Source organism: Manis pentadactyla, chromosome 2 (genome assembly GCF_030020395.1).
Source record: "Manis pentadactyla isolate mManPen7 chromosome 2, mManPen7.hap1, whole genome shotgun sequence".
In the NCBI taxonomy this organism is placed as follows: Eukaryota; Metazoa; Chordata; class Mammalia; order Pholidota; family Manidae; genus Manis; species Manis pentadactyla.
In genome coordinates this window covers 150,959,033-150,971,553 of record NC_080020.1, presented here as the reverse complement: position 1 = coordinate 150,971,553, position 12,521 = coordinate 150,959,033, and the positions used below count along the sequence as shown (strand labels likewise).

Below are 12,521 nucleotides of genomic sequence, written 5' to 3'. Positions count from 1 at the left end.
TGCAATAATGTTTTCAGTGCTTTAATAATTTAAATGGCCACATTTCTACAGCAGCCTTGAGAACAGCTTTGTCAGCTACTTCTAGGTACTTTCACACTGGTCTTCTACACAAGCACAGACACATACTCTACCTACACCCACTAAGTATCCCCTAGGGAAAGAGCCCTGCTCTTATGGAGCTCGTTCAAATAGGGAAAACCGGTAAGCGGCCACCAACATGACTGGATCCAACATGGAACACGAATATGGCACAAGTCGTAAGGGGACCAGGGAAGGTCACTGGAGGTTGCAGAATCTGAACTGATTTTGAAGGATAAACACAAATTTCCAAAGTGGCATAAGAATGGGGAAGGGAAAGAAAGACAAGGGTTAATTTGGAGAAGCATTTCAGAAGGTAAAAGGACAAGGACCACACCGATTAGGTCAGAGCTCGTTCCAAGGGCAAGTAGGGCTATGCAAACACACTGTATGTTCTGGAGCATCACAACTGAGGCTGGGGCATGGGCAAGAGGAGGCTGACCACGTGCAGGAAGCTGGTCACTGCAGGATTTAAGAGCAGACCCCCCACAGTTCCATCTGAAATATAAACTTAAATGCAGGAAAGAAAAGAGAGAGAAAGAGAGAGAAAGAGAGAGAGAGAGAGAGAGAGAGAAAGAGAGAGAGAGAGAGAGTGTGTGTGTCTGTGTGTGTGTGTGTCTGTCTGTCTGTCTGTAAATACAGCATCCATACCACCCTGAGCGGGCACTTGAAACAATATTTGTTTTGATGGAAATGACTTTTTAAAAATTCAATATACAGCTGACACTTGGGGCTCTTTTTTTTAACTCTGGACTTCCACTGCCTAGCACAGTGACTGTCAGTGAATAGATGTGTGTAAAGTGAACCACTGCCTCAATGTCAAGTGGACCAGCTGAAGAACAATGGTGTACCCGGCTTCTCTTCTGGAAGCTGTCGTGACCTTTAGGGTTGGGAATGCTTTTAGCGGCAGTGCCCCCCGCGCCCCCCTACTGCCACCGCGTGTTCAGGGAAGCAGCATGTTCTAATCCTTTACAACTACCGGGCCATCAGTTATAACACTGTTTTCAAAGTTATAGTAGTTAAAAAACCCTTCAGTAGCTGTATGACATGAGCTACCCAGAAATCTCAAAGGCAGAAGAAAAGATGAATTCTCAAAAAACCAAACCCCGTTGGGCTGGAGGTATATATAATTATATAAAACGGTATAAGCCATTCGGAAGTTAATCAAGTATCACCTGTTACCATCACAACTGCCTTTGATCTTCAGTCATCTAACTTCACGCTGGCGACCCGTCTCGGGACCAGGCTGAGCCCCCAAGGGCCAGCCTCACCCGTAAAGGGCCAAATGGCTGCCGGTGCCAGAGCCCCACTTACGTTCCTTGCCCAGCAGGAAGGAGTAGAAGCAGAGGTGGTTGGTGCTGAGGTACAGCCAGCCCTGCCGGGGAACCCTGCCCTTCCAGCAGCAGCAGGAGTAATAGGTGACCAGCTTCTCAGCCTCTGGGAAGTTGAACCTGGCCTCGAACTTCACCAGCGCCTCTCGGAACTTCTCGGGCTCCTCCTCCAGCTCCGCAAGCCTGCTGCTCGTCTCCTCCGCAATCAGAGCCTGATGCACAGAAAAATAACGGCCCCCTCGCTGAGCAAGAGGGGCAACGGGGTGGAGGCCAGAGGGACAGAGAGGGAAGGTCGGCCGAGCACGGCACCTGAGGACCTGCACTGCTCAACAGACTCCCGGGACGGATGAGAACAGCTCACCACACCGTCTGTCAGGCCCCCAGAAACAAGGCCACTGCGGGAGAGAGAAAAGCCGGGGCACAGAAAACCCATCTCTCACTCGGTCACTTACTAGCCGGGAGTCTCTGGGCGAAGCACTGACCCCTAAGCCCCACTCTCAAATTCGTTACTGTTTAATACACCTCCCTGCTCACCCTATAGGACTATGAGGATCTAATGACCCGCTCAGTGTGTGAACACAACGCGTCAACCCTGAAGAACTATCCTAGTTTGAGTTAAAAGTCAGTCTCTTTAAAAAAGCTAATAAATGTCCCCCTCATTAGGTTCAAAAATGTTAACCCACAGTTATCAAGTGCCTGGCTGTGTGACACCTGACACGTTTCACTACCACTAGATAGTCTAGTCTGCTAGTGGGAAAGCAACAGGTGGGCCCAGCTTCCTGGTTACAAACACCTCCAGAGCTTGCAGGTGTGTGGGGAGGCAGGGGGGAGGGGGAGAGAAAAGCACCCGAGCCTACAACTGATCTGATTGTGGTGAACAGCAAGGATCCTCTAGAACTGGGGTAGGGTGGCACAAGTACCTAGAATTTAAGCTTGTGGCCTGTTCCTCAGGGCTGACAACTCGTTGATGAATCAGAATCGTGGTGGCCGCCCCCATGAACCCCCTGTACACACGAGCAGCCGTTTAAGAATTCCTGGGCCTAGGGCATCTTATCTTACTCAATTTTTGAAATACGTTTACATATCTCTCCTTTTATTTATTTTCATTAGCACTTCCCTCCCTCTTTACTCTTACAGGTATGTTTCATGCAAGGCTGTGTCCCTTAGGACAATTTTGAGGGATTGCTACCAAAGCCTGCACTGTACAAGCTATTTTAGGAAATAACCTGAGCATCACCATTAAAATAAAAATGTAATTTCAAACTATTTTTTAAATCAGTCTGAAGGCTGGTAAAATTGCAAACAATTGTCATTTCCTTCATTATGATTTTCTTTCTTTCCCAAATTTTATTTAATAAGAATAGTCCTGATAAAGATGAGTATTTTTAAGAGCCTATCTAACAAATAATCAATGCTCTGGACTGGTCACTGAAGGCATGGAGGGGATTTTTCAGAAGCTCTACAGGCGACCAGTCAAGGCTGCAGTACAGGATCTACTGGCTGCAGATGCAATGGCCCCCGTGTAGATTCCTGACCTCCATTGACACAGGGTCTGGTTACAGGCACAGTTCAAAGCACAGGGCTTCCTTTAAAACTGTACTGAGTGGCCGAATGTTCAGCACAGGAGTAGGAAAGCCCCAACTTCCAGATCTTTTGGACCTGCCCAGAGGAAAGGGCAAGCCAACACCACCCAGCCTTGGCCCAGATGCAACCCTTGGTTCCCGGTCCCTGCAGTCTTCCTAGGACTGTTTTTTAAAAGACAGTTTAGCTTTGACGTGTAGGAGAGCAGAATATGCCACTCCAGAATACACCACTTTGGTGTAGGATTACTTTGAGATGAAGACAACTGAGAAACAGCAGATGCCAAAAAAGGCTCCCTGCCCTCCCCTACGATGTGCCTAAAAACAAGACATAAATGTCGGTTGTGAAGACTTCTCCCTCTTCTGTACCAGGGAGTGGAGGCTCCCTCTAGACTGAGCCGACAGAGCATGAGAGGAAGCCCCAAGACCAGCCTCACTGAGTGGCCCCTGTCCTCTGGCCTGCCCCCATGCCTCGCCTTCCCACAGGCTGCAGCCCCAAAAAGCCCAAGCTCCTTTCCCTCTGTCTTCTCACTTCCCTGTACACATTCTTCACTAAGATGCTCTGAGCCCAAGTCCCAGCCGCCCCCGCTGAGTTTCTCATCACCAAGTTTCTCCCATGGATTTGCCGCCTGCATATGCTGATAAACTCTTGTTTGTCTGGTTAACCTGGCTTTTGTCAATTCCCAGGGTCCAGGAGGAGAACCTAGGAGACTAGGGAGAGTTTTTCCCTCCCCTTCAGGAACTTTCCTGAAGCCACTGCAGCAGAAATGGATTTCCTTCCTCCAACTTAAGAGAAACAGCTAAATCAAAGAACCACCTATGTTAAACCAAGAAAAAGGGGTAAGGTGTGAAAAATAACCATCAAATGGGCATTTCTGTGGCTGAACCCCACTGCAGTCTGACCAGGAAACCAAGCCATGGTCAGCTGGACCAGGTGGAGATGCCGACCCACAGCTGGATGAGGCCCCACCACAGCCCAGGCCCGCCTGCCGACCCCACAGGCCGGAGGAGACACCAGGAGGACACCAGCCTACCCAGCCACGCTGCCTAGACTCAAGTGACCTTCGGTTTCTACCTGATCCCACAAGTATCCCCAAAGGAACACAGGACTTCTGTTTTGTCCCTTTAAAACCAAGAATTCACTCTGATGCCCTTTTCTGAAAGCTGAAGCACTCAGGGAAAGGCCACCTTTGAGAAAAAATATAAACAAAATCAATAGTCTGGGATGTTTTACCCTAAGAGAAGAAAGCTGTATTACAGGCTAATGTGTTAGAAGTGTTTAATAAGAGAGTTAAATTTAGAATGGGAAACAGTCTTTCCCTGCCTGGTAAGTTTTTTAAAGCACCAGCTACCAATCATGTTATTGCAATGAGACCAGTTACATAAGATGCAACTCAACATACACTTACCAAAATATTCCTCTCTTGCCTTCTCAAAATTGACTTGGCTCTAATTCCCCTTGATTAACATATCTTAAGAACCAACATCCACTTTCCGGAGGAGGAAAGTGCTAGATCCAACTGAACAGTGACAAGATGTCACAACTGCAGAACAGTTAGGAATAACTAACTTAAGAACTCAAATAATACTGTTGCTCTGCAGAAATGTAAACCTTAACGTTGTATATTTTTTTTCCTAAGACAAAAAGGGACCTTTGCTTATGTAAAGGATAACAAAAAAGTAGGCCTGAGAATGAGGTCTTTTTTAAATTTCAGGTGTACAATTGACCCTTGAACAACATGGGTTGGAACTGCATGGGTCCACCTACATGCAGGTTTTTCCAGTAAATATATTGGAAAAATTTTTGGAGATTTATGACCATTTGAAAAACATTTTCTTTTCTTTAACTTACTTTATTGTAAGAATACAGTATGTAATATATATACCCTACAAAGTATGTGTTAATCAACCGTCTGTGTTATCAGTAAGGCTTCTAGTCAACAGGAGGTTATTTATAGTTACATTTTTGCAGAGCCAAAAATTACACACAGATTTTTTATGGTACCAGGGGGTGGGGGTGGGGGTGACTGGTGTCCCCAATCTCTGCATTGTTCAGGGTCAACTGTACATTGGCCAGACTGACTGCAGAATTTGGCAGCCGACAAGTGGAACCCGTTTGGCTTTATGTAGTAAGCCAAGATGTTCAGTTAACTTGAAGAAAATGGTTAGAATATGGTAAAAAATGCTATAGTGCTAAAAATGTGGGAAAGATGGGAAAATCAGGAGGAACATTTCAACCAAGGGACTTACCTTTACCTTCCCTTTGACGAAGCTGGCAATGTCGTCTTTATTATCAAAGACGGACAAGGTATGGAGGAGATTTTGTTCCAACCAGTCCCAGTGTTGGTTTATTTCCTCTAATGTTGCACCTGGGTGAGGACAGAAAAAGATTAAAAGACTAAAGTGACTCCTAGAGCATGAACTCATTTTCCAAAGTTCCCGAGTCCTGTGTTTACATTATTAAAACACCTGGGTTTCTGCCACTCTGGGCCAGAGCAGACAGGAAGGCACCCCATGCAGGAGCCATGGCGTCCCTCACCACAGCATGGGGATTTCGAACACCTGTCCCCCTGCCACACGGATGGGCCAGTGGGAAAATCAGGTGACCCTTAGGACTGCTGTGTGGACATCCTGCCGGCCTCACTAATACATGAAATTCCTACCATATCCACTCAAGTGACAGAAACATTTGTAATTATATAGCTATGTCAGAAGAAAAATATCACAAGCAGCAGGTGCAGGTTCTATACAGTCCAACAGCATTTCTCCTGTGAGAAGTGGGATCCCTAAAGGGGGGCCTCAGCCCAGTTCAAAAAGGAAAGAGTCTCTTGAGAAGGACCTGCTGGCCGGCTGAGGACACTACCACTTGTAACAGGCATCGTTAACCCAACAGGCCAGGAAATCTCCAGGTTTACAAACCTATCCTTCATATCATTTACAACAAGATTTAAAAAATGTTTCCTGGTGGCTACTGCATTTTTATTATTCCATCTACTCCCCCACCATTGAGCATCTCAAACAGGTTAACTGAAAAACACTACTTACCGTAACACAAACACTGGTCTCCCTACCAGCCATTAGTCTCCCTTAAAAACATATACAGAAAAAGGTTTTCCACTACATGTTAAAACAAGAACACAAAAATGTTAAGTCACATACAGTAAGTCAGTTTCCTTCCAAGGCAACTAAAACAGAACATCACAGCATTACTGAAGCTTTAAGCAACAGTGTTACCAAACGCCTAGTCTTCTAAGCTGTACTTCCAGGAGCCTCCTAGTCCTCTTCATTAGACAGGGCACCCTGGCTCAGGCACATGCCCCCTTCCAGTGCGGGACATGGCACATCGCAGATGCCCCATAAAGCCCACTGGCTCAAAGTAACATGGTCCTGGATCAGAAAAGACATTGTGCACATCTAGCACAGAACTAGATAGGAGGGCCAGATTTCCCAAATGGGCAGCAGGAGACGTTTCAACCTCAGAGAAATTAGGGGCTACCAGACAAACAACAGTGTGGAAGAATCAAGCCACTGTGAGGGGCTTAGCAGTCAACAGAGCCACATACCACTTAACACAAAAGCCAGATAGGCACACAGTTACCACCAGACCTTCTGGTTATCACAGCCTCCCTCCCTGCAGAGTGTAAATGTGTGAGGGGATCATATAAAAACCCCTTGCCTGAAAGTGCCAGTGAACTCACTCAGGACTCATGGGTTTGGGGTCAGTGACCACGAAGCACACCTGTATGGAAGACTTTCGAATGGGCAGTTGGGAAGGAATAAACAGCAGTATCTAAGATAATACTTCATGAGGAAAACTAGAGTGTAAAGCATGGTATTTATTTCCCTGTATTCTCCCAGATTTTTGGCTTGGCATTTCCAAAGCAATACCTAAAGTCAGGTTTCTCCTCAAAACTGGGAGGGCTGGTCCCTGGCTCTCTCCATCTGAAGTCTGTTCATCGGTCCAGGCCCTGTACCAAGAGCACCTGACCAGTAGATCAGTCAGCTCACGCTGCTGCAACAAAAAAAAAAAACACAAACTGAGGGGCCTAAACAACAGCCTTTACTTCTCACAGTGCTGGACGCTTGAGGTCTAAGATCAAGGTACCAGGATACAGGGCTCCTGGTGAGGAAGCCCTTCCTGGCTTACCAATGGCTGCCTTCTTGCTGTGTCCTCACATGGCAGAGAGGGAGATTTCCAGTCTCTGGTCTCTCCTTATGTAAGGGCACTAACCCCATCATGGGGGCCCCACCCTCATGACCTCATCTAAACATGATGACTTCCCAAATAGGCTGCTTCCACATACCATCAGATTGCAGGTGGGGACTTCAGTACGTGAACTAGGGGAGACACCACTCAGGTCATAACAACCAGTGCGCCTGTCCCACCAGCCATCAGTCCTACCTCCCTGTCTTGCTCTTTGCGGATCAATAAACCTAAGCAGCAGCCTACTAGGGGCTTAGAGGAGCTAGCTTGGGGTTTGTGGTCAAGACCTTCTTACTCTGTAGTCCCCTCCCAGATGGGAGAAGGGCCCTATAGTGTCAGGAAACCGCTGGCCCTTCAGGTTCCCTATTCCTCTTATAACAGGGAAAGATCATTTTAAAACAAAAACCAAATGACTCCAGGCTCCACGACATGACCCCGAAACTTCCAGCCTGAAGTCAGGCCCCATGCTGACCACTTGATTCCTCACATTCAGTGCTGACGTGGCTTAGGCGTGTATCTGGTTCACCCACCTCTGGCTTAAATCTCTGCTCTGCTCAATGCTCTCCAGAGGCAACTGTGCAGGTCAGCCACGAACACCCCCTGAATCTGGTGCGTGAGCGCGTTGCCTGCCTTGCAGCAGGCAGACAACACATAACACACTAACCTCAAGAGAGAGTCTTTGGGTCTCATTAAAGCCAGTAAACCTGTACAGGGACCTTGGCACTGCCCAGGCATCTGTTCTCCAGTGCTTTGAGATTTTCTCTTTCTGGATGCTTTATTGTCCATCCTAATTAAACCAACTGGTCAGAATATTTTTTTTAAGGCAAGGAATAAATGAAAAAAGGAGTATCTTTCCTAGCCTTCAATCTTTTCTGTATGTTTTCACATACTTTCCAATTTACAAAGAGAGAGAGAGAGAGTGAAAGACATGGAGGAATGAGGAATAAAAGAGGGGGAGGACTCACCTTAGCGACCTTTCTCTTCCAGACAACATCTTATGGATGTGTAATGAAGACCAAGTGAGGAAATGGAGAGTCAAATATTTCTCCAAAGTCATACATATCAAATGAAAGACAAAACCAGGGCACGCACTCATTCTCTACAACCTTGAGTGCCCTGGGGTCCTTCCATGATAAGCTGCATTTCAATTTTTAAGTAACATTTACTTAATAATTACATAATTATTTACTTAATAATTACATAATCCTTAGGTCCAGTACTTCCTATGGCTTGGCACTAAAAGAACACTACTTTGTGCTTGCATTTAGAGTGTGCTCTCTCTCCCTGCAATGCCATTTTCCTGAATACATCCTGACTGACATGAAACAGGTTTTCATTTGTCCCTCTATTAAGTCCATAGGGCCAGCACAGTTAACTGTCACCAGCTAACCACATATGACTTGTTCAATGGATAACCAGACACCATGAATAAAGTTATAGTCAAGCTCCCACACATTGTATCATGTGCAAATAACACTTGAAAACATCAAGTCCTGAAAATGTTAGGTTTTTATTCTTTCAAAAAAAAATTACTCATACCTACTGGGGAGGAGCTTATGATAGGGAAAGATAATTTAAAATAAAACCAAGCCCATAGGTAGAGAAAGAAGATAAACACACACAGAAACACTATCACTGAGCCACAGTTAGATGTCATTCACAATCTACCCTGCTCCTGAATATAAGATGTGGTCGTATGCCTCTCCCAGCAAAGACAATCAACATGATGAAACTTTTCCACCCCACCGTCTTCTCTTTCCTATAGAAGTTGCCAAATGGCAGGGAAATTTTCCAAACTATAATTTCCTCTGCAGGGAAGTCTTAGGATGGGCTTCAAAAATACCGTAAATCAGCGCAAGCCAACTACACATCCATGACCTCAAAGGACTAAAAGGAAAGTCACTCAACATATGCCACATGGCAAGGCTCTGAACTACCCTGTAGCAGTTGTTTCTCAAGCAGCCCATTAGAAAATAGCTTTTTGGGCAATGAAATAGAAAGCCACTCCCGACTTTACGAAATAGCTTCAGAGTTATGAACACACAAACGTATTTCTCTCTGTGGGTGATGGTCAAAGAAAGGTTGAAAGCCACTGCATTACATAATTACAAGTGGTGCAAAATGTAAGGAAGACAGAATAAGAAAATAAGAATTTGTCATTCACTGAAGGGGCAGAGTGACTAAAAAAAAAAAAAAAAAAAGGCTGTAAATTAATTCAACACCATAGCAATACTCCTACCACTTCTGCTGCAGACCTTCCAAACCAAGAGAGAGGAGAGCTACTATTATAGCCTCATGGGTGTCCACTCAGGTTTATATGTTAAAGCTCTAACATCCAGTGTAACCATATTGGAAGACAGAGCCTTTCAGGAGGTAATTAAGATTAAATGCGGTCCTATGAGTGGGGCCCTCATCTGAGAGGAATAGTGTCCTCAAAAGAGGAGAAAGGCAGCAGGGATGCACCATGTGAGGACATAGCAAGAAGGCGGCCATCTGCACACCCAGCAGAGGCCTCAGGAGAAGGCAACCCTGCCGCACCTTGCTCTTGAGACTCCAGCCTCCAAGACTATCAGAAAATACATTTCTGTTGTTTAAGCTGCCCCATCTACGGTATTTTGTTATGACAGCTCTAGCAAACTAATACAGCTGTCTAAAACTACGATTTATAGGAGTGCTGTGGATCGTAACAGAGATCCATTAGCAAAATTTTACCTTGTTTTATTAAGGCCCCTAATTTTACAGAAAAGGCTTGTCTATTTTCTAAGGAAATTAGAGTTCATTAGATCTGAAACATTACCCACAAGAGAAGTCAGCAGTCATATTTATAAATGCCTATGCAAAACTAAAACACAGTATTAAAGCCTCAGTCACAACCATGAAACACTAATGATTTCTAAAAAACCAACCCGATGTTCTAAGAAAGAACTGCCAGAGGAGGCTGACACGGGACATTTTTTGAATGCTTAGCATGTTCTAGGCATTTAGTTAGATACATCATACACTTAATATTGTTTATCTTCATAAAAATAGCACAGGGTAGGGATTGTTATTTCCATTTTCCGGGTAGGAAAACAGAAGTGCAGAAAAGTTCCAGCCTCAAGGCCTGGATCTTCTGGCTCAAAAGGCCTGGGTCAATCTGTAACTCACAGTGGAGACCGGAGACCAGAGCCCAGGGAACTGGGGAGGGCTGGGGGGCAGCCCCAGAGAGCTGAGTCACTTTGAAATGCACGCACAATATCTATTCTCTTAGGTTTTCCCCAGAGGTGTTTTCAGGAAGTTAAACAAGCATCTCTCATTGTCTATACCTACAGCTTCTGCACGAACAGCAATAACCTGATCCAAGCTTCAGTTTTAAAAAGCAACTGTATCTCTCTGCTTAATAACTATCTGACTGAATCAACTGTCTTCTCCACCACCTAAATCCTAATTTACAATGAAATGGGCATTCCATGTACATAGTTTAGGTCTGTTCCTGGGAAATAGTAAAATATTTCTCTACTACCTAGCCACTAAATGTCTGCCATCTAAATGCCTGGGTTAAAATCTATATAGACTATAAAGGAGCTCATTAAAAGTGAAACTGTCAGGGCAGTGTCATTTCTAAATTTCACTCACTCATCCTACACAGACTGAGAGGAGGCAAAGAATCTGAATAAAAATTACAAACAAGCAGGTGGGAGAGTTGAACCATAGCCTTTAATTTTCAGAAAACTCACATTTGAAGTGTAGGCTCTAACAGCTAATCTATGTCTGAAGCAGTATCTTTACAAGAGCACGTAAAAGTTCAGCATCAATGGCACATTGTGCCAGTATTTTTATCCATGAGTATTTCTCACTATATAGTTTTAAAAGTTTTTAACCTTTTTCTCATTGCATAATTTCTTTGCCCCTCTGCCTTCAAATTAATAAATCCCTAAAATTATTTGCAATAATGCAAAAAAGGACAAACTCAACCTCCTTGACACTGAAAGTAAAATAGATTTTTAGTTTATAATTGAAAGAGTCATTAAAATGCCCTTGTATTAGTGCCACTAAGAATACCTCTCAAAAACAGAAGGGATAGAAGCAAAGACATAGGAAAATTTGACTTATAACCAAAGGAAAATCAATCAATAGAAACAGAAGCAGAAGTGACACAGATAAACAAATCAGTAGACAAGGGCTTGACGCAGCTGTTACGAATAGACTTGATGTGGTCAAAAAGCACGAGGATGGTGAGAAGCTAAATGGAAAATACAAAGAAAGATCCAAGTCAAATTTTTAAGGATAAAAAACACAGTATCTGAAATCAGAAATATACTGGATGGGATTAAAAGTAAATCAGACATTGCAGGAAAAAAAAGTAGGGAACTTGAAGACATAGTAATAAAAACTACCTAACATGAAAAACAGAAGGAAAAAGATTGGCAACAAGAGAGAGAACAGAGCATCAGTGAGCTATGGAACACAGTAAGCAGTACAAACTGTGTGACTGGAGTCCAGGAAAAAAAAAAGGGATGGGGGCCAGAGATTAAAAATAAAATTATGTATATGTATACACATTCATATGTGTGTGTATATATAGAGATAGCTGGAACTTTTTCAAGTCTGATGGACACTATAAAGACACACATCCATGAATCTCAACAAATCCCAAGCAGAAAAAACATAAATAAAATCACTCATAAGCACATCATTATAATATTGGTAAAAATCCACTAATGAAGAAGAAAAAGAAAAATACTTATAGGGGAACAAAAAATATAATAGACTTCTTATCAGAAACAATGCAAGCCAGATGATATGGTACAACAGCTTCAAAGCACTACAAGAAAAAAATTAATTTACATGTACTTGAAGAAAACATGAGTGAATTTCTGTAAAACTGGGAAATGAGAACACCATCCTACCCACAACTCAAAATCAGAAGAAAGGAGCTCTAAATCTCACTACAGTAAAACATCTTGGCATGGTAAAACACACAGAAAGCAAAGCCACTAAAAGACACACAAACTGGAAAAAGATTTTTGAAATTTCTTATCTCAAAGAGCTAATATTCCTAACACAGTATCTAAAAATTAAGAGAGAAAAAAAATAACCAGCCAGTAAAAAACTAGGCGAAGGATAAGAACAAGGAGTTTCTGAAAGTAGCAGTTCAACATGAAAGATGCTCAACTTTCTCATAATACAAGTAGTGCAAACTAAAACTGTGCAGATAAACCATGAGATGGGCAAAACTCCATAATTTTGACAATAGATCTCATGATATGTCTGGGAAAGCAGGCACTTTCATCCACTGCTAATGGGAATTTTTCTAAACTTTTGAACAGTACAAGTCTGATGGAGAGC

The 12,521-nt window shown here is 43.7% G+C and overlaps 1 protein-coding gene across 8 annotated transcripts in view; it reads right to left on the bottom strand.

Moving 5' to 3' along the window:
• TBC1D8 (TBC1 domain family member 8) overlaps positions 1–12,521 on the bottom strand; it is a 130,442-nt gene that overhangs the window by 54,084 nt on the left and 63,837 nt on the right. For all 8 annotated transcript variants that reach the window (XR_005023924.2, XR_005023925.2, XR_005023927.2 and 5 more), the window contains 2 exons: positions 5,240–5,358; positions 1,393–1,621 (listed from right to left, as the gene is read on the bottom strand). Coding sequence is in view for 3 of the 8 variants with exons in the window: in XM_036881409.2 (XP_036737304.2) it covers positions 1,393–1,621; positions 5,240–5,358 (348 nt within the window). In the remaining 5 variants the exon portion in view is untranslated. The remainder of the gene's footprint in view (positions 1–1,392; positions 1,622–5,239; positions 5,359–12,521) is intronic.